Source organism: Sesamum indicum, linkage group LG1, assembly GCF_026168435.1.
Source record: "Sesamum indicum cultivar Baizhima isolate 11 linkage group LG1, ASM2616843v1, whole genome shotgun sequence".
NCBI lineage: Eukaryota > Viridiplantae > Streptophyta > Magnoliopsida > Lamiales > Pedaliaceae > Sesamum > Sesamum indicum.
The window spans coordinates 22,295,328-22,315,730 of record NC_142657.1 but is presented as its reverse complement, the minus strand read 5'-3'; the positions used below and the strand labels follow the sequence as shown (position 1 = coordinate 22,315,730).

At 36.0% G+C, this 20,403-nt stretch overlaps 4 protein-coding genes across 7 annotated transcripts; 3 read left to right on the top strand and 1 right to left on the bottom strand.

The window, feature by feature from the left end:
- Positions 1-341: 341 nt before the first annotated feature.
- LOC105171580 (AAA-type ATPase family protein) lies at positions 342-7,672 on the top strand. Of its 2 annotated transcripts, XM_011092755.3 has the most exons (14): positions 342-535; positions 630-936; positions 1,620-1,711; positions 1,842-1,861; positions 2,192-2,429; positions 2,531-2,626; positions 2,713-2,828; positions 2,959-3,039; positions 3,467-3,590; positions 4,462-4,511; positions 5,061-5,151; positions 5,254-5,289; positions 5,877-5,974; positions 6,688-7,672. In XM_011092755.3, exons 2-14 carry the CDS (start codon positions 632-634, stop codon positions 6,802-6,804), a joined length of 1,464 nt encoding a protein of 487 aa, XP_011091057.1. In that variant the 5' UTR covers positions 342-535; positions 630-631; the 3' UTR covers positions 6,805-7,672. The 2 variants fall into 2 exon arrangements, with proteins under 2 accessions (XP_011091057.1, XP_011091046.1); XM_011092744.3 differs by having other exon boundaries at positions 342-936.
- An 893-nt stretch (positions 7,673-8,565) lies between these two features.
- AUR3 (ataurora3) lies at positions 8,566-11,144 on the top strand. 3 transcript variants are annotated; one of them, XM_011092716.3, is made up of 7 exons: positions 8,579-9,173; positions 9,259-9,501; positions 9,677-9,772; positions 10,264-10,478; positions 10,572-10,644; positions 10,745-10,847; positions 10,952-11,144. In XM_011092716.3, the coding sequence occupies exons 1-6, from the start codon at positions 9,036-9,038 to the stop codon at positions 10,844-10,846; spliced, it is 867 nt and encodes a 288-aa protein (XP_011091018.1). In that variant the 5' UTR covers positions 8,579-9,035; the 3' UTR covers position 10,847; positions 10,952-11,144. The 3 variants fall into 3 exon arrangements, 2 of the variants coding, with proteins under 2 accessions (XP_011091027.1, XP_011091018.1); XM_011092725.3 differs by having other exon boundaries at positions 8,566-9,173; positions 9,283-9,501; positions 10,745-11,144; XR_002287972.2 differs by lacking the exon at positions 10,952-11,144 and having other exon boundaries at positions 8,573-9,173; positions 10,552-10,644; positions 10,745-10,821.
- Positions 11,145-11,425: 281 nt separating this feature from the next.
- On the bottom strand, positions 11,426-14,212 carry LOC105171550 (growth-regulating factor 9). The gene is made up of 4 exons (XM_011092704.3): positions 13,879-14,212; positions 13,430-13,747; positions 12,514-13,167; positions 11,426-12,017 (listed from the first exon to the last, which is right to left on the bottom strand). The coding sequence occupies exons 1-4, from the start codon at positions 13,922-13,924 to the stop codon at positions 11,641-11,643; spliced, it is 1,395 nt and encodes a 464-aa protein (XP_011091006.1). The 5' UTR covers positions 13,925-14,212; the 3' UTR covers positions 11,426-11,640.
- Positions 14,213-17,990: 3,778 nt separating this feature from the next.
- On the top strand, positions 17,991-19,591 carry FLA8 (FASCICLIN-like arabinogalactan protein 8). Its single transcript, XM_011092693.3, has one exon. It carries the CDS (start codon positions 18,044-18,046, stop codon positions 19,322-19,324), a length of 1,281 nt encoding a protein of 426 aa, XP_011090995.1. The 5' UTR covers positions 17,991-18,043; the 3' UTR covers positions 19,325-19,591.
- Positions 19,592-20,403: the final 812 nt, after the last annotated feature.

Sequence of the window (20,403 nt, the reverse complement as noted above, 5' to 3'; positions counted from 1 at the left end):
CTTCACTAATTAGTAATTCTCTCTTTTTTTTTTTTTTTGAAGGGTACACTAATTAGTACTTTAAAATTAGCAAAGTTATTTACGAAATATGTGTATATATCACGTAAACCATACCTTAGCTCCAAATATTATTACGTTAATTTATGAATTTAATATATGCGAAAATCAATTTTATTGAACAATAACAATCGTAAAATGATTATTGAAATAAATAATAAGACGGTCAAAATTTAAAAACATAAAACAGATAAATATAAGAATTAATTAAATAATAAGTGCGATATTTTAATTTCACAATATAATGAATAGCAAAATTTTATTTATCAAAACAAACACACATATCTAATCATATTTCAATGCTTAACTTCAGTACTAGGCTGGAATTTGGATCCTTCCGAGGGGAAACCAAAAGTCTTTTGCCGTACGGTATTACAGCACTCGCGCGTGATTTCTGCGCCATATTGAGAAGTCAATTGGCGAGGGCGTGGAATTTCAACTTTCTTGCAGTGTTTCTTCAAAAAACGAAATGCAAAAGGTACTGCTAAATTGGTGAAAATTGTGCGCCTCTTTCTCAAATTTCACGCGGAAAACCCAAAATTCGGTTAATCTAACGGGTTAACACCTTCCAGAAATGAGCTTTCTCAAAGAGATCATCGAAAACTTTGGCTCGATTTTCTCCGATTCGGTACAGTCGCAGCAAAACCCTAGCTCCGCTGGCGATCCGTCCATGGATGGAGACGGCGGCGTTTCGACGGGGAACGAACGGACTGCGTATAAGCTGAAAGGTTACTTCGATTTGGCCAAGGAGGAGATTGCTAAGGCCGTTCGAGCCGAAGAGTGGGGGATACCTGACGACGCAGTTTTTCATTACCAGAATGCACAGAGGATACTTAGTGAGGCGATATCCACTCCGGTTCCTTCTTACATCTCCTCTAGGTACTAGAAATATCGTTTTATGTTTCGTATTCATTTAATTAGAGGTTCATGGCCTTGATATACGATTGTGCAACTTTTAACTTTAATTTGCACGTGGATGAAATATGAACGGGCTATCTGTGCCATTGATTTACTGGTGTTCAGACTTGTTGTTTTGCTGGCAAATGAATTCGAGCCTGTATGCATCATCATCTTTGGCCAGTGGTTGATATATTTTAAGAATATCTCGATGGTTTTAACCATTTTGAGCTCTGCTGTTAATTGTTTGTTACTTGACGTGTGTATAATGCATCAAGGTAAATTGCATTCTTAAAAAAAGAGGCACTAGGCTAGTGCAATTTTGGAGGAATTATTCTGGTATTACACTAAATTGCTGATTTCCTATGATCAAATGGGAGACCCGAAAATCTCTTAATAAGTTCGATACTGGAATATTCATTGACCAATTAGGTCATGGGTTGAGGTTTCTTTGTAGTAGGAGTTAGCAGTTTCATGAAGCTTGTTTGCAGCCTACTAATCTTACATAAGTCTGGTTCTTAAGATGAGTGCGAGGATATTTTGTGTTTGGTCTCCACATTGGATTGCTTGGCAGTTGTAATTGCTGATTCTCTAACATGTTTGTGTATTTGAACTCACTTAGTTCTTTGTGGTTCTTTGCTTTCAATTTCCTAAATCTTCAACAGTGAACTGGAGAAGGTCAAATCTTATCGTCTAAAGATATCAAACTGGCAGGGTCAAGTAGCAGGGAGATTACAAGCTTTAGCTCGAAGAACAGGTTGCTATTCTCTTGCATCTTTGCCACTGCTTCGGCACTGCTTCCTTAAAATTTTGAAGTAATCACTGTTGATGGGAAAAACTTACTTTTTCACTTTTGGTTCTCTGCCTTGCCTTCTCCATTGTGTCAGGTGGATCATCAGAAATCAAGGTATGGACTGCTCTAATTAACGTGTAAGTTTTGATCTTTGAATTGTTTTTGCCTGATTTGACATATGTGCATATGCCCTTCAGGCAACTATATATAAGCTGTTGGTAAACTCCTATTATGGTGGTTTAGATAACTATTCATGATGTTACTGCGTAAAGCAGGAAAGTAGGAAACCTTTCATCAAATTGAGCAGGGTGATCTATGCATCAAATTGGGAGGAAGAAGTGACCTTAACCATTTTTACTAGAATGACAGAATGTGAATGAATATGTGGTGGAATCAACACCAGTTTGACCTAATTTTTTTTGCCTTCTATATATACTTTCTTAGAGCACCTCGCCTAAGTTGCAAACTGGGGCAATTTCATCTACAGCTTCCCCGAGAAAAGTGGCAGTACAAAAGCCTTCTGGCAATGTCAGAGGTGCTTCTGCTGTAAGGAATCAGGCTAATAATGCAACGACCCGAAGACCTGTACAGGAATCTGGCAGTGGTTATGATGCTAAACTGGTGGAAATGATAAATTCTGTGATTGTCGACCATAGCCCTTCAGTTAAATGGGAAGACATTGGTTAGGGGCTGTCATCTCTCCATTAGAGTATTCTTTCCTTTTTCTTTTTTTGGTTTCTTTTGTGGTTAAGTTGTTATCTCAATATGAATATGCCTTCACAGCGGGGCTTGAGATGGCAAAACAAGCACTGATGGAAATGGTCATCCTGCCAACTAAAAGAAGAGATCTTTTTACTGGACTCCGGAAGCCAGCCAAGGGTAATATTAGGAAATGAACTACTACACCCCGAATTTGGCCGTCTGAGTTAATATCTTTTACCAAAAGGGAGTTAGTATCTTTGCAGGTTTACTTCTCTTTGGACCACCTGGCACTGGGAAGACCCTGCTTGCTAAAGCAGTTGCTTCAGAGTCCGATGCTACTTTTTTTAATGTTTCTGCTTCTTCCCTGACATCAAAGTGGGTGTGTCTTGTGTCTCTTCCCCCCACCACCCCACCCCAACCACAACACACAAGTTATTAAGTTTGTGTCTAAGCCCTGTTCTTTTTAATATAATGTCTGAAGTCCTTATACACTATGTTTACAATGTCAGGTGGGGGAGGGCGAAAAGCTTGTTCGCACTCTTTTTCAGGTTGCCATTTCCAGGCAGCCATCAGTAATATTCATTGATGAGGTATTCAGCTCTTCAGCCTGTTCATCACTCGGTTCATTGATGTTACTTATTGTTCTTATGTTGTTTCCTGGTTTGGTTCACTCTCCTGCCTGTTCACACTGGGCTCATCGATGTTACTTATTGCTCTTATGTGGTTTCCTGGTTTGGTTCCTACAATGTGATTATAGACTTCCCATTTAACTGGATACTGAAAATAGGTGGCACTTTTTATTGAGAAAATGATTGCTTCAACTCTTCCCCACCCACCACACAGTAACACACACAAAAAAAACTTAGAGTTGTTGTCTTGATTGCGTTATGGTTATATTTAGTTAACCTTTTGACAACACCCATATTGTCTAAATGCCAATGCTTTGTCTTGCCATGAGTAGGATCTAGCAATAACTGAATTGGTGCTTATACAACAATTTTTAATTTTGTTTTACAGATAGATAGTATCATGTCAACAAGAACGGAGAATGAGAATGAAGCAAGTAGAAGGCTGAAGTCAGAGTTTCTAGTTCAGTTCGATGGGGTGACATCAAGTTCTGGTGATTTAGTTACTGTCATTGGTAAGTTTTACAATCCAAGTGCTGATTTTGTTTGATTTTGCATTTGATTTTAACTTGCTTTGAAATCTCGCTTAGGGCTTGATTGCCTCTTGGTGTAATCCTGGGTGTCATGTATTTGTATATTTGTCATGGTTTTACCTTCCTCTCCAAGAAACTGTACAGTATACACACCCTCAACAATGCCACATCGTTGAAAAATTTAAATATCTAGCTGGCATTCTTCAACTCTTAACTATACCTTTTGTGCTCATCTGGAAATTTTCATGTTTCGACTAGGAAGGGAATACAAGCACTAAAGTGCTGGTGTTTCTTTTTCTCCTTATTGATCAAGATCTTAGGATATTGTATATCTTGGGTGTGGGCTTTTAGGTATGGTGAACTGAAGTCAGGTGAGGAACTGTATTGAACTTGACTAGGGAGGAACAGTAGGTTCCCTGCAGTTTTTCCTTTTCTCTTCTTCTGAGGTTTATGAGACCATATCAAGGGGTAGCATGGTTGAAGCATAGACTGGTGCAATTGGCTGTTGCCAAACAATATAAAGCTCTTGGTTCAAATTCAGACTATATTTCCAAATGACCCTGGATGTCACGGCATTAGATAAATGAGTGCCTGATATAGCATGCATGGAGGATAGCTATTGGCTTGTTTGATATGAAAACTTAACCTCATCGCTCTTTTTCTATGTCTGCCCAAATCAAACTCATGTTCAGCTTTCAGGATTAGAAATTTGTGCAATTTATGCTAAATGGCTTGGGTTAATGTGCTCAAATAATGTAAAAGAACTGACATAGATATATGCTACTTATAGACAGTCAGAATGACGGAGATTATATGTTATTCTATTCTTACAAATGTTCTTATGCTATTCCAGGTGCAACCAATAAACCCCAAGAGTTGGACGATGCAGTTCTTAGAAGATTGGTTAGCATGAATTTATTACCTTACTGCCTATGGCATCATTGTAACTGAAGGATTTTCTTTTTTTTTGTACCGAATTATCTTTTATGATTTTTTATCTCTCTTTCAAAAATTTTCTAGCATCAGTTTTTTTCTTTTTCCTAGGAACAGGTTAAGTTTATGCAGATGTTTCAGAAAGCTAATTGCATTTGCATCCTATTAGTCTTGAATGAATTGGGGCCAAGTCTGATGCTAATTAGCCACATTTATTTTTCATATGAGGGTAATCTTGTTCTGGATGCCTGAATTAGTCCCATCTCTGCTGTAGGGTCCATGAATGAACTCAGGTTTTCTTGAGTAGGCTATGTCTATAGTGACAAGTTTGTATACCTTGCTTTCTCTGTTTAATGACATCACATATAGTTACTTTTACAATATGGAATGTTCATTTGAAACTGGAAAGATTCCTGGAAAGTGTACTGAGCAGAACATACAAAACTCGTCTTGTAAGCTTAATATATAGCTGGCATGGCTTCAAGTGACATCTTCATTTATTTTCAAACCTTGGGCCAGGTTAAGAGAATATACATACCTTTGCCAGATCGAAATGCCAGAAGACTTCTTTTGAAACATAAGCTCAAGGGCCATGCATTTGCTTTGCCAGGTGAGAGCATGATTTTAGCTCCATGGATCCATTGTTATGCCTTGTGCTCTTCTGGAGAAATAATTCAATCATTTCACATTGTTTCTTTTTACTTGGAAACAGATAGAGACTTAGAGAGGCTTGTTGCAGAAACAGATGGTAAGCAAAATTCTCCAGTATTTGTTGCACGCTTGATGCATGAGTTTCAGTTTCAGAAATGACAAACAAGCGGTTTATATTTTCAATTTATTCCTACACAATACTGTCGGTCATTTGTATTTTATTTCAATGTGTGAAATAAACAAGTGATTAGCAATGTCTTAAAAAGTAACAAGGAGAAATCATTAAAATTAAAGAAATAGATTTGGGAGAAGAAATTACCCAACCAATGCAAAATTATAAATGGTCATCAACTAATTCACACCAAAGAGACCGGAACAGCATTCTAGGGTTTCTCTAGTGTATGTATTAACATAAGGCTTTTGGCACCCAATTGTGACTGTTTAACAGTTGTGTCTTGGGTGAGAAAGAAAAAAATAGGGCTTTTACAGGATAATCTTGAGTAGAAAGACATCTGAGGAAATGTGATGACCAACGACTATCATATAATGCCCTGGGTAGAAAAAATTATACCTTCAGGACATATGAGAAACTTGCACTCCGAAACATTTGCGCGTATTGTTTCAGAGCAATATTTGATCAACAGTTCTTTTGCTTATCTAAAATTCATGATAATGTTGTTGTAGGATATTCTGGAAGTGACCTACAAGCATTGTGTGAGGAAGCTGCAATGATGCCAATCAGAGAGCTGGGTTCGAACATTCTAACTGTTCAGGCCAATCAGGTCAGCCAGCCATATTACAATCTTCCACTTGGCATCTACTAATCCTTCCCTCTGGGTCATTTACCAGAACAAGACAAATCGGGGACCAAGTGTGCCGATAGAGCTAAACTTGCTAGTTTCTTCTTGCTTGCTGTAAAATCTTGCTGTTCCTCATTACATTCCTCTTTCTGTGAAATTGAATAAAGGGGAAAGGAGGCTGAAGTTAAATTTGTGAATTTAGAAAGCTCAACTGAGCTATAGCTCTCAAATTTCCCTTTTTTCCTTAATACTTGTTAGACCCGGTTATAGTATGATAACATAGAGCTTGTTCCATGTCCATGATCCACACGAGTGTTCTATCAGGAGTTAACCATATTTGATGTTTGTAGCTAGTGATGCAAAAGTCAACTTTGTAATGAGAAATGTGAATGATAAGAAAGTTGGGAGCCTGATCTATACCACCTGAAGATTTAATGAAGGCCATGGCTTGACGTTATTCTTTGATGCTCCCTTCTATGTGCATTATTAGCCGTTGCTCTGCAGAAGGCATCAACCTTCTCATTCATTTTTTCTAACCAGTTAGCGTTTGAGATTAGTAGTAGTTGTTTTATCTAATTCAAGGCAGATTTAATTTGATGTGCATAAACTGTACCCCCCCCCCCCCCCGGCATCTGAAAGCGTTTCAGTTCTTTTCCAATGTAGGTTCCTAACCAAAATGTGTACTCTATGTGCAGGTTAGGGGATTAAGATATGGAGATTTTCAAAAGGCAATGACTGTTATTAGACCTAGCTTACAGAAAAACAAGTGGGAAGAGCTCGAAAGGTGGAATCGTGAGTTCGGCTCTAACTAGTTTAACATCGGCCAAAGTTTCTCTTTCATTCACAACATCATTTGAGGTATATGGCTTGAGAAAATATAATTATTGATAAGGTAAACTACAACGATCTCCCTTAAGTTTTGGCGTAATTACGAATATCCCTTGTTATTTGAAAATTTATTATTACTCTCCTGATTTGATGAAATTAATTAATCATTTGATGGAGTTATAAAATTGTCAACTTTGCTCTTATTGTATTTTTTTTTTTGTTTTTTTTTAAAAAAAGAAAGACTTGTAAAAAAATTGAAGGGGATGGATCAAAAGTTTTAAAATTTATAAAAAAAATTATCCACTTAGTTCATAAAAAAATAATAAATAAATAAATAAAATTATAATTTTTAACGTTCAAGGACATTTCAATTAGTTCATTATAAAAATGGATGAAAATATAACGGGTTGATCTAATTGTTAGATGAACGTTAAAATTAGGGAGGTATTGATAATTTTTAAATAATGATGGGGTATTCGTAATTATACCAAACTTCAATGGAGGTTGAATAATTTACCTTTATTGATAACATGTAAAAAATAAATAAAAATGAGAATTGTAGTTTATCTCACATATAGTTTACTGGCAATTTATTTACCCATTTGTGATCATCTGTCACGATATTGATGATTCATATGCCTTCTACTGGCCTACTGGGTCATGGCAGTGTTTATAGCAGAACTTTCATTTCTGAACTGAAAAAAGTATAGGTACCAAGGCAACGAGAAAAAAAAATGTATTCGAGTTTGCAACTGTTATGTAATCTCCTTTTTTCTCTTTTCTAATTGAATCGAGGTGTTGCTAAATTTTTAAATTACTCTTGGGATAAGAATTTCAGGCTTTCGACGATAAGCCAACTGGTTATCTTTCAGTGCGGCCACGGGAATGAGAACAGAATTGAGTAATTATAAGTCAGTGTTAATTCATTTTACATTCTTTTAAACATTATGAAGGACTCGAATTCTTTAATAAACTTATAAAAGTTGAAGCCACTTTTTTATTTTTAATTTTTACAATTTCAGGCGACGGGTCATTCTCCTCTGCTTTAACTGTGAAATGAGCACATATGAAGAAATTCCTTATATATTAGCTGTGCCATCTATTATTGATTGCATGTTGGATTTGTGCTTAAAATTTTAGTATATATGGAATTAGATCTTCTTCTTCTTTTTTTTCTTTTTTTTTTCTGTTTTAGTATTTAAGAAAAAAAAAAGATAATTTCATTCACACCCCCTCACCTATTTCTTTTTACATAAACCACCTTACCTTTCTAAAAATTACAAAAATCACACCTGCCAACTTTTAAAATTTCAAAATACCTTTGTATTGATCTGGTCAAACTTTAATATAATTTTTTAAGAACATAAGTGCTCTGAAGGTGTTTCTGTAATTACCAAAAGGTAGAAGGGGTGTCAAAATAATGTATACAGGAATGAGTAATATGATCTCATAGATATTTTGTTGTTGATATTAATTTCTTATTTTAAATTAAATTATTTTATTATCTTTTTTCTGATTAAATTTTTATATAAAATTATACTTTTAATTATTAAATTATTTAATTAATATATTAATAAAATTAATTATTAGATTAAGATTTTACATTAAAAAAAATTGTCACATTTTTATAATTTTTTAAAATATTATTAAAAGATTATTTATATTCTTTATTTTTTATAATTAAATTTTACTAAAATTAATAAATAATAATATAAAATAATTTCTGCGGTTTATATAAATCTATTAGAATTAGTAAAATAGATTATTTATTTAAAAAATATTTAAATTATTAAATTATTTTTTAAAAAAAATATCCCTTTTCGCAATCCTCGCTATAGTTCGTCGTAAAAAAATAATAAGTAGAAAAAGGTAATGCAACTCAGTTAAAACAGAAAAAAAAATATATAAATGAAAAACAAAATAAGTAGAAAAAACTATCTTGAATTCTTTTTATTAAATATGATTAATTTTAGGTAATATTATTTATTAAGATCGTAGCATGAACCGAGGATTTTCTGGTAAAATAAAATAAAAAAATTCGTTCAGACACCATATTATATAAGCCTGCCCAAACGAAGTCCGGGTTCCAGACCCGAACCCGATGATGTGATTGAACATCTACTACTCACAAATTTAAATATCCTCATTTCCCCCCAGTTCCCCCTTCCCAAATCCGACCAATCCCTAATTCCCCAAATTCCATCCCATTAGATCAATGACCGCTCACCCACCCAAACCCACGAAACAATCCCTCAGATCCTCTAAAAGGCAATGGTCAATCTCCGATTTCGACATCGGCAAACCCCTCGGCAAAGGGAAATTCGGCCGAGTCTATCTCGCCCGCGAAATCAAGGTAAACCACATAAATATACTTTCAAGCCAAACTTTAGAAACAATTCGTAAATTCTGCGTAAAAATTTGTTTGTCTTTTTTGGTAGAGTAATTATATAATAGCGTTGAAGGTGATATTCAAGGAGCAAATAGAGAAGTACAGACTGCACCACCAGTTGCGGAGGGAAATGGAGATCCAAACGGGCCTCAGACACCCGAATGTTTTGAGGCTCTATGGATGGTTTCATGACGCTGAGCGGATATTCTTGATCTTGGAGTACGCTCATGGCGGTGAGCTCTACAGACAACTCCGTAAATTGGGACACCTCTCCGAAAGACAAGCAGCCACAGTAAAACCCGTCATTCTCTTTATTTGTATCTCCTATGCAGGCTGGTTGAACTGTTTTTATCCATTTTATGTGTGCTTGCGCGTCTGTTTGAAGTTTCAGCTGAACCGCATTTTTGTAACTGCATTTGTGCTATCCTGTTTTTGATTCGTGATGTTCTATTTGTCTTGAAAATCAGTACATAGCGAGTCTCACCCAGGCTCTGGCATATTGTCATGAAAAGGATGTGATTCATAGAGACATCAAGCCAGAAAATCTGTTGCTTGATCATGAGGTAATGCTGACTATCAAAGTTTTTACCCTTAATAGCTTCATTTGTCTTAACTGCCGTAAAGGCCTAATTGGATGAAAAGGTATGCATTTATCTATCGGTGTTCACTGAGCTACTTTGTCCCTTTGCTGCTTTTGCTCCAAATTAAAATATGTAACTTGGCTACTGTGAATCAGGTGGAGAGGAGGATTATCAATACCATCTATTATATCATCTAAAGCACAAAACTCTAATAATGTTCCTAGTTGTGATAAAAACATTTGTCCTTTGTAACCCACCGGAAATCGTCAGAAATTATAGTTCCGAGTCCCACCCCTCTCCCGTACCATGCGGTGATGGAAAATGTGGGGTTTCCAAATATTTTCATGATAGATGTGGAACAATTTGACTTATCTTTTATAACATCATTTTATGCACCACTTACAGGGTTGCCTCAAAATCCCAATACAAGTTCGACTTATCTTTTATAACATCATCTTATGCACCACTTACAGGGTCGCCTCAAAATTGCGGACTTTGGTTGGTCCGTACAATCCAGAAGCAAAAGACACACAATGTGTGGAACTTTGGACTATTTAGCACCAGAAATGGTGGAGAACAAGGCCCACGACTATGCAGTGGATAACTGGACTTTGGGTGTTCTCTGCTATGAGTTTCTATATGGTGTCCCTCCGTTTGAGGCTGAAAGCCAAAAAGACACATTTAGAAGGTAAGAGATTAGGCGGATGTTTCTTCTCCAGGTATTATCATGCATTAATGTATTGGATCACACCCTGATACAGATCTTCACTGGGCCATGTAGGATTATGAAGGTTGACCTAAGTTTTCCTTCCACCCCTGATGTGTCTGCAGAAGCTAAAAATCTCATTACCCGGGTAAGTTTTAATTGATATATTAGCTTAGTTTCTTGCTTTCACGAAGGACAATGTTGACAGAGGTTTTTCTCGTTCCTTAATACCTGGCATTTTTGTGCAGCTTCTAGTAAAGGATTCATCAAAAAGGCTCTCTCTTCCCAAGATCCTGGAACATCCTTGGATAGTTAAGAATGCTGATCCCATGGGCATCTGCCCAAAATAGTGTGAGCCTTCGTATATCTAGTTAAATTCCTAGGACTTGCAGTATTTTAGGTCTGATAAGTGAATTTGCGTTAAAAATTGACATCTCTGTATTTCATCTTAACAGCACTGTATTCATAGAATGTAATGACAGAGATCAGAAAGCATTACTCTCTAAATGTTGTCTGGAATCATCTACTTGCAGCTGTTCTTTGATATTCTTCTCCTCAGTCTGCTAACAGATTGTAATGCACTCTTGCAAGCTTGTAAATTTGATTTGTAGATCTTGCTTTCTGTGTGAGAATATAATTGTGTACTCATCTAAGGCATCCGCTTATAATTAAGAAATCTGTGTCTTGCTACAATTTTTTTCCAGGAAAGATGAGTTAGCATATCTGTGCTCTGTCTTAAGCAAAGACAAATATTACAAGGTATAACATATTCTTTGCAGTAACTCATGTTATAACAACAAAAATATTCCTTGTCGGCACACTTCATTTGCCCCTACTTTTGCACCATTATACTGTAAGTTCCTTTTCTAAGTTAATATACAGGTGATCTTATAAAAGTGGGCATTAAATCAAAATATTGCTTCGACGTATTGTAGATAGTAAGACAAATATCAGAATAAGTTGTAGGGTCTATTGTTACATCTTTTAATCACAACAAAACTTATGGGTACCAAAATACATGGATCAGAAAACACCACAAGCTACATTAAGTGTGTGCTACCACCATAATCCCACTTAAATCTATTGTTAGTGTTTCTCACATCAAGCTGTCCGGTTCACCACATTAACTTGCGACTCTGAAAAATCAGCAGTTATGGAGAGATTGATTAAGACAAAAGCTAATATTCTCGTCGGTGATGGTAGTGGCATCACTTGTGCTACTAGTAGAATTATTGACATGTTGAGGACTGGCTGGTATGGTGTTTAAGTTGATGCCGTTGTCAAGACTGCTGCCTATGTTGCAAGAAACACCAGCCATCCGAGCAGAAGTAGCCAGAGGATCACTTGCAAATTGTGGATTTAACATGAACCTCTTTGCCCCTCTATGCATGTGCGCCTCACAGTACTTCTGATGAGGGATAGCATCTCTCCTGCATTGCCATTTCTTGCCATCAGTTCTCCGGCATCTCTGTCGCTGGGTTTCTATGACATTCTTACTGCCCAATTCCAGGCTGACTTTGCCTACAACAAAAAAAGATCAAACTCAGAGTTATAAAATCCACAGTTGAATCAAATTCAGGGATCAAATATTGGTGATTAAAAGCAGAAAGCAATGACACCATGACATTGGGAATGGTAGATAAATGCTCATTTCAGTGTCCAACTCCACTGTAAAAACTAATAATACAGTCCCTTCCATTTTACTGACACAGTCAATGAGAATACATGGAACAACTTAAACAACAGCAGCTATTAGATGGGGATGATTTCCTCAGAGGGGGTTTGTGGGCAGACTGATGCCACTTACAGATAAAAGTTTGTTTGAACTACGAAAGTAGTCCATCCCATTAAGTTGAAGGTATAGTGGGATATAACATAAAACTATCAAGTGATTGATAACATACTGTGTTTCTCCTCAAAATAACTGTCTATCACTGAAGTAGAGATAGAGAGGAAATACTAGTCCATAGATCGTTTTTGATGCGTATGAAGAAACATTTTCTCTTAGTAATCAAACCTGCGGCACAATGAAGAACACTCTTTGGAGACAAACCAAATCTGGGGGAAATAAAGCCCAAATAGTTTTCTCTGTCGACAATGTGTTTCTTGCTACTGATCTTCCCAGGATTTGGATTCTTAAAACTAGACTCCTTCCTCTCAGTGTGATGACCTCCCTTTGCGTTGGCGTTGTAATTGGAACTCATTGAGGTGCTTGTGGTGGCATCGTCAACATTGATATTCTTGTTAACTTCATTGCCAAGAGAACCGACAGCACTGGTAGTTTTGATGGCCAATAAAGCATCACAATTCTCATCGCTCCTAACAGTTTCTGGAACGCCGATGCTATAATTTGAACACAGTTGTCTGGGATGAAGATCGCTCTGGATGGAATTAGCAATTCCATTATCTATATCAGACGTAACCAAAGAAACTACAGGCATCCTATTAACATCAGAGGCCTTATTATCAGTTCTCGGGACATTTTCAATAGTTTCCACATGCTTTCTTGAACCTTGCCGTCCTCTGTGCATGTGCCGCTCACAGTATTTCTGGAGTGGAACTACGTTTTTGCTGCACCTCCATTTTCTCCCATCAGTTCTTCTACACCTTCCTGGTTCAGGATCCATCATACTACAGCTATGACCAGAGTTCTCAGGACTGATACCTATGACTGTTAACCGTAGAAAAATTCAAAAATCCATGTCATACAATAGTCTAAACACTAATTACTGAATTCGGGACAGATATCATACAAAATTCTTAAAACCCAAAAAAGATTGAACAACTGAAGTTCAATAACAAATTAAATGGGGAGATCTTTCAACTGAACTTCAACCAAAAAAGAAAAAAACCACAGACACACACAGTGAATAACTGAAAGAGTCCACCATAAACCCATTTGCAGACAACAAAAAAGTAAAAAAGATACTCACAACTGGGGTATTTCTTGTAGATAGCAGGGCCCAAGGAGTTGAAAACACTCGTCCAAACGGGAAGAAAAAGGTGAAAGGGTACAGGCAAACCAGAGGCTATGGAATTGTAAATAAGAATTTGGCTGTGGAACTCATGAAACTGCAGTGCAGTGAAAAGTGACTCTTTCTTTTCTTGTTTAATTCTCTTATTCCTCTTCAACCCTCCTTCGTTTGCACATCCACAGCTTCCAATCCCAAGATCAAGATTGATCTTTTCTGGATAATCTTCCTCTCTTTTTTCGGCTATTACTAAACCATCACCAGAGTCATCTTCATCGCCTTCATATATCCAAACCCATCCAAATTAAAATCTAAAATGCAAATCTTTACATGCATGTATGAACACAAATATTCAAGAATCCATGTGCATTTGTGTGTGTGTGTGTGTTGGGGTGTTAGAAAGAGATGACCTGCAGGTGGTGGTGCAATAGCTGCAGGGAGTAGTTGGGAATGCATTGGCAATTAATAAATTTTACATTTCCGAGTACTCCAAGAAAGAGAAAGCAAAGAGAAAAAAAGACCAGAAACAGGTCAATTCAAACAGAATCACTCTGAATTCTCTGAAACTGCAACTGTGAGAAACAGGTGTAAAAGCACCTCTGTTCTGCACACACAACACTTGTGTGTGTGAAAAATATATAAATTAAAAAACTAGTAGAAGAGAGGCAGATGCATGAATATGATGATGATGTATGGAAGTTTGAATAGAAAGAAAGAGAATCCAAAAGGGAACCGCCTAAAAATTAAGAATACAGAGAAAAGAGAGAGACAAGAGTTTCATCACTCATTACGCGCATGCAGCCACCACCACCCCTTCTGCCCACAGTGTGGGCTGTGTGCTGTGTGTGTGTGTGTGAGAGAGATAGAGAGGAAATGTGTAGTGATGCAGCAATAGTAGTAATTGTAGTAGTTTTGTCATGTCAGCTTTTTGGCAGAAGGCGGCCTGGGAAACATATGTCCTGCCAAAATACACAAGACTTTCACCATTGTGATTATTACGGTTTGTTTGGCAAAACATGTTTCATACTAAAAACCAAACACAATTTTGTAATATTTTCTTACAAAAGCGCGTAGTTTAATAAGCTACATATGAATTAGCCTATTAATTTATGAATATGTTAAATGATGTGTCCACACACTTCAAAATTATATTACAATTATATTCTTATCATACATTTTCAAATCCGACTAAAATTATGCCTATTTTTTTACAAAAATTCTATTCCAAATTCAACTTAGCCAAATTTAAATTATTTATACAATAATTATAATATACTTATCAGACGATTAATGTATAATTTAATAAAAAAATTTGATCACATACAATATAATTAATCTGAATTGAATAAAAATACATTCCATAGTACATTATAGCTGGTAATATTTTTTTATTATTTTTGAATTATAGAAAATTTAAGCACATTTGGTCATTTTTTTTGTTTTTGTTGCTGAATGGTCTAATATTTCACATGGCCCCCCATCTATTGTATTCGAGAGGTCTTGTGAATAGTTGGGCCATGCTAAATAACATTATTGGGCTGAAAAATGATATGATCCATGTTTGGGCCTTTATAACTAGAATGGTCAAACTGGCCCATAAAGGGCCCAGCTTTTAAGAGAATAGAAATACAAGTATGTGCAATTAGACAGAAAAGACCAATTATCAAGAAAAATATCAACATAACACAGGGATAATTTGGTCTGTTTCCAAAAAATGAAAGGACCTAAATGCCCCCCGAGAAGCCCTCAATTTATATATACTGAAAAGATAAAATGAATTAGTTGAGTGCTTGAAATCGGATTCTGAGGCCCACCATGGACCAGCCCACTAAGGCCCAGATTAAAATTCTTTTTCTTTTTTTTAAATATATATATAATTGGAGGAAAGTATGTGGGGCCCGCATAGGAACGTACACAAACCAACCAACCAACCAACCAACATAAAGCAACAGTGCAGTCCAGCACACTACCACTACAGTCTACACCCCCTCCCATAATAATAATAATAATATCATCTCCTTTATTTATTTTTACTATATAGGAATGAATATCGATGAGGAAATGTATATTAATGTTCCAAATTTGGTACATAACTCCAAACATTTTGATTTTATATATCAAACAACATTCTTATTCTTATTCTTATATAATAATAATAATAATTTTATGAGATTTAATCAAATATCATACTAACGATAAAATTCAGCTAAATGAGATTTAATTAAGTTGAAAATTCAAATTTATAAATATGTGGTGGGTCTTTAATTATTTTAATAATAGACTCCTATTTATATTATTATTTAATATTAATAATTAACATATTAAAGTGTAGAATTGGTAATAGAGTAGTTGACACCTTCCCCATTAATCTCTAGTGTCGGTCGCTTAAATCAATTACATTTCATCGGAATATGCCTAAACTTATTATTAACATATAATGCCACTATTTTCTTCCACCTTTCAATTTCATCCCAACAAATCATTTCATTTTATAACTATAATTAAATGCGTCAATTATGAAAAAAATATCCAACAATTTATGATTTATTTCTTATTTTCTATATATTTATAGAAATTGGCTTTGATACTAAAAACAGTGAGGGTTGTGTGTTTAATAATATTAATATTTTTGTAGGGTGTATGTATATTTTTTAAATTTATAAATAATTGTATAAAATAATATATATATATATAATTGATTGAAAAATAGATATAATTTATTTAAATAAATCATGGAATAGTGGCCTAAAGAATATGATGAAACTTGAGAGAAAGGGAAAGGAAAGAAAGGAGGGGCAATGGCGTCATTTTCAGAGGACAAAAGGGGAGCAAATACAATAATGCCACCCCCACCGACTCCAGATCTGGGTTCCAGCTGTGACCTATCCTTCCTCTCTCTCTCACACTCACATGCCATCCAAACACCGCACAACATGCCACCCAAACAAACACCAACTCAACCTTCTTCACCTAACCCTACCACTCTTAACCCTGGTTAATTCCTTATTTCCCCATTCCCCCCCCCCCCCCCCACACACCTTTTTTCTACTTTGTAGCTAAAGAAATACAACTAATATAAATATTTGTGTAAATTACAACAACTTCTTTTCAAGTTCAATATAATTACGAATATTTTTGTTATTATTTAAAAAATTATAAATATTTTTTAGACAAAAAATTCATTATGTGGTCTTTAAAGAGTGGGTGAACATTATTATTTTATCTTTATTGATTTTTTAAGATTAAAAACAAATATTTGGTAAAACATAAAGAAAAAGATTGAGGGTGGATAAAATTTTAAAAAAATGAGGATGGGCAAAATTAAAATAAAAAATTCATAGAGAATAGTAGTCCATACAAATATTTTAAAAAATTATAAAAATATATAAAAATTATAATTCAATATCCAACAGAGCATTTTGCTCAATTCATTGCAGAAATTGGATAAACACCTGAAGAAAACTAAGGAAATTGGCTCGTTATTGTATGAACGTTAAAATTAAGGACCATTTACAATTTTTGAAATAACAAAAAAATATTTATAATTATATCAATTTATCAAACCCAAAAAATGGCTATAATTCAGCTCTATAATACATGAACACAGACACGGCAACACGAAAAATATAGAAAAATTAAAACATGACACGGCACTGACACACTACATATAATATATTTTTATTATATATTATAAATTAAAATATACAATATGAAGAATATCAAGATAAAATATAAAATAAGTATATCTTACATCTATATTTTTAACCAAATATGGTTTAAACATAATCAATTTATTACGCAATAAAAAAATAATATTCAAATTAATTAAATTATCATGATCATCTTCCAAATATTTAGTAATTTTTGTCTCAAAATCTTTTGTTTGAGATAAGTACATCAATTCTTTTTTATTTTTTGTTAAGCTCAAATTTAGAAAAAAAAATAGTCCAAACTTTTTAAAATTATAAAAAAAAAAAATCCAAAATGTGTACAACGCAATTTTCTTTTTTTTTTTTTTTTGTTTCGAACATGCCTTCCGCGTATCTGACGCTACATGGAATAATTTTTCAAAGTGTGCGTATATTACAGATTTAGGCTAAAATTTTGGATTGGTGAGAGGGGTTGATCTCATGTAGTCAACATCTTCTCCATCAAGATTTCAACTTTAGCATCTTACCATTTATTTTGTTGCATGAATATCCTTTTTACATGAGTTAGAGTGTGAAAATATCTCATATTATTAATTATATAAAATAGCAATAGAATTTTGTAGTGTATTGATATTCCGTGATACATATTTGATATTGAAAAAAACATTTATTTATATGCATAATAAAGAAAGAAATGGCAACGCTCTGATGATTAATGAAATAAAAATAGTGGTAAACGTAATTTGAAATTCAAAAAAGTATTAGGGAGTCAAACGGCTCTCAACTTCACATGCCACTTTGAGTATTATACAATTTATTTTTATTTTTATTAATAAAAAATTGAAGCCCTGTCTGAATAGATAAAACCCCAACCCCATTTCTGCTGCTCTTCAGTCAGTTCCACTGCACCTCCACATTTTCTACAATGGCCGCCTCCTCCCTCACTCTACTCTCTCTCCTCGCCATTGTCCTTCTCTCTGCCTCCGCCTCCGCCTCCAATATCACTGAAATCCTCTCCGGTTTCCCTGAATACAGTGAGTTCAACGACTTACTCTCCCAGACTAAGCTTGCCGACGAAATCAACAGCCGTGAGCCGGTCACCGTTTGTGTCCTCCCCAATGGAGCCCTCTCCTCCTTCACCGGAAAATACCCACTCAGTGTCATCAAAAACATCCTAGCCCTCCACGTCTTGCTTGACTACTTCGACGCGCCGAAGCTCCACAAGATCTCCGAGGGCTCCGTTCTCTCTACTACACTGTATCAGACTACCGGGAATGCCGCTGGAAATCTGGGATTTGTCAACATTACCGATCTGAGAGGGGGGAAAGTTGGGTTCGGCTCCGGCGTCCCTGGCTCGCCTCTCGACTCCACTTTCACTAAGTCAGTCAAGCAGGTACCGTACAACCTCTCCGTTATCGAGGTCAGCAAGGCGATTGCTCCTAGCGCGGTTCTAACAGCGCCGGCTCCGTCGGCTTCTGCTGTTAACATAACGGCTTTGCTGGAGAAAGCCGGGTGCAAAACCTTTGCTTCTCTACTTGTTTCGACTGGTGTTCTGAAAGTGTACCAGTCAGCCGTAGACAAGGGTTTGACCATTTTTGCGCCCAACGATGAGGCATTCAAGGCGGAGGACGCCCCAGATCTGAGCAAGCTCAGCAATGCTGAGGTGGTCTCAGTCTTACAGTATCACGCCCTCGCCAGCTACACGCCCATCGGAACACTGAAACAGACAAAGGGTACGATAACCACTCTTGCCACCAACGGCGCCGCAAAGTATGACCTCGGGGTGAGGACAGCCGGTGACTCGGTGAGCCTCGACACCGGAGTTGACTCGTCGAGAATCGCGTCCACTGTGCTCGACTCAACTCCCCTCTGCATTTTTACCGTCGACAGTTTGCTTCTTCCAGTGGAGCTTTTCGGAAAGGCTCCAGCGCCGGCGCCGGGTCCTGCTCCCGAGACTTCTCCGTCTCCCTCTCCAGCTCCTGCGGCGGATGCTCCGGCTCCGGAATCTGCAGCGTCTCCAGCTCCTGTTCTGTCCCCTCCGGCCCCACCAACTAGCTCACCCGCCGGGTCACCGTCCGAAGGCCCCACAGCGGACTCCCAGAACAGCACCTCGGACAATGGCGGGGGAGTTGTGGAAGCTCCAGCGGTGATGAAAATGGTGCTGACAGTATCGGCATCGGTGGTTGCTTGCATTTTCTTGTCCTAATTAAATCTGTGATATTTCCAGGTTTGATTAATTAAAGTTCTTTCTTTCTTTGTTATTTATCCTGTATTTGTGGAGTGGCATCTCTTCTTTTACCACTGTTTCTGTTTGTAGGAAGGACATGTAATTTGCTCCCTATCTTTTTGTTTTTTGTTTTGTATTTGACATATTTATGAGAGACGACGACAGAGGGTGAGAGAGAATTCGAGTGATTTTTTCTTGAATTTTTTCATGTTCTATATTTATTCTGAGAATTCGGGTTTTGCTTCATTATTTGTATTTATGTCAACAACGTTATCACCATTATTATTCTATAATCTAATCTTTTCATTTTTGGCTGGATTAAGATTGACCAAAAAAAACCAATTACACAATTATACAATAAATATTATAATTTGTCGGAATTTCTCTTTCATTAATATCTTTATATCATAAAAAAGAAAGAAAATAAGGAATATTGTTGAGTGTGGAGTATGCATATATACATACATAGGCTGGAGGGAGGTGTCGGTAGTGATAATTTGGTGTCGGTGGTGCACGTGGAGTGAGAAACCATGCGCGGAGGGGTCCGCAAATCAAATTTAAAAATTTGCAAGAAAGGACAAAAAGTAGTATAATAATCAATTAGTTTAAACAGAAATTAAAATATATAAGTAATTATGCGACCACATTTTAACCTTTTTGTTTTTGGGGAGAGAGAGAGTGTTTAGGTGGTGGTTGATGGTAACTGAACCCATTGCTCATTAGTGCTGTCTATGGCATTTATAATTAGTAAATATAATGTTTGTGGGAATTTATTTAAAAGATTTTGGGCTTTGAATTCATCTCATACTTCCCCACCCACACCCCTTTGTTCGCTCAGGTTTCTGTACCAAAACTAACCACTACCACTTTCTTTCTTTATTTTTTTAAACACGCACGCATAATTCACACGATAAAATTTATTTTGGACTCCGCTTCGTGAAGTTTAAATTAATTATAGGGTAAAATGTAATATATTTGTTGTGTGATTGATATTTAATTAAAAGAATTTGATAAATTATATAATAAGTATGATATGTTTGCTTTGTAATTATACAAAC

Coding starts and splice junctions, on each gene's coding strand:
- LOC105171550 (XM_011092704.3), bottom strand. CDS start 13,924: ATGCATTCCCAACTACTCCCTGCAGCTATTGCACCACCACCTGCAG. Junction 13,748..13,878: donor TATTGCACCACCACCTGCAG/GTCATCTCTTTC, acceptor GGATATATGAAG/GCGATGAAGATGACTCTGGT. Junction 13,168..13,429: donor CTACAAGAAATACCCCAGTT/GTGAGTATCTTT, acceptor TACGGTTAACAG/TCATAGGTATCAGTCCTGAG.
- AUR3 (XM_011092716.3), top strand. CDS start 9,036: ATGACCGCTCACCCACCCAAACCCACGAAACAATCCCTCAGATCCTCT. Junction 9,502..9,676: donor CCGAAAGACAAGCAGCCACA/GTAAAACCCGTC, acceptor CTTGAAAATCAG/TACATAGCGAGTCTCACCCA. Junction 10,645..10,744: donor CTAAAAATCTCATTACCCGG/GTAAGTTTTAAT, acceptor ATTTTTGTGCAG/CTTCTAGTAAAGGATTCATC.
- FLA8 (XM_011092693.3), top strand. CDS start 18,044: ATGGCCGCCTCCTCCCTCACTCTACTCTCTCTCCTCGCCATTGTCCTT.
- LOC105171580 (XM_011092755.3), top strand. CDS start 632: ATGAGCTTTCTCAAAGAGATCATCGAAAACTTTGGCTCGATTTTCTCC. Junction 2,430..2,530: donor AGTTAAATGGGAAGACATTG/GTTAGGGGCTGT, acceptor ATGCCTTCACAG/CGGGGCTTGAGATGGCAAAA. Junction 3,591..4,461: donor TGATTTAGTTACTGTCATTG/GTAAGTTTTACA, acceptor ATGCTATTCCAG/GTGCAACCAATAAACCCCAA.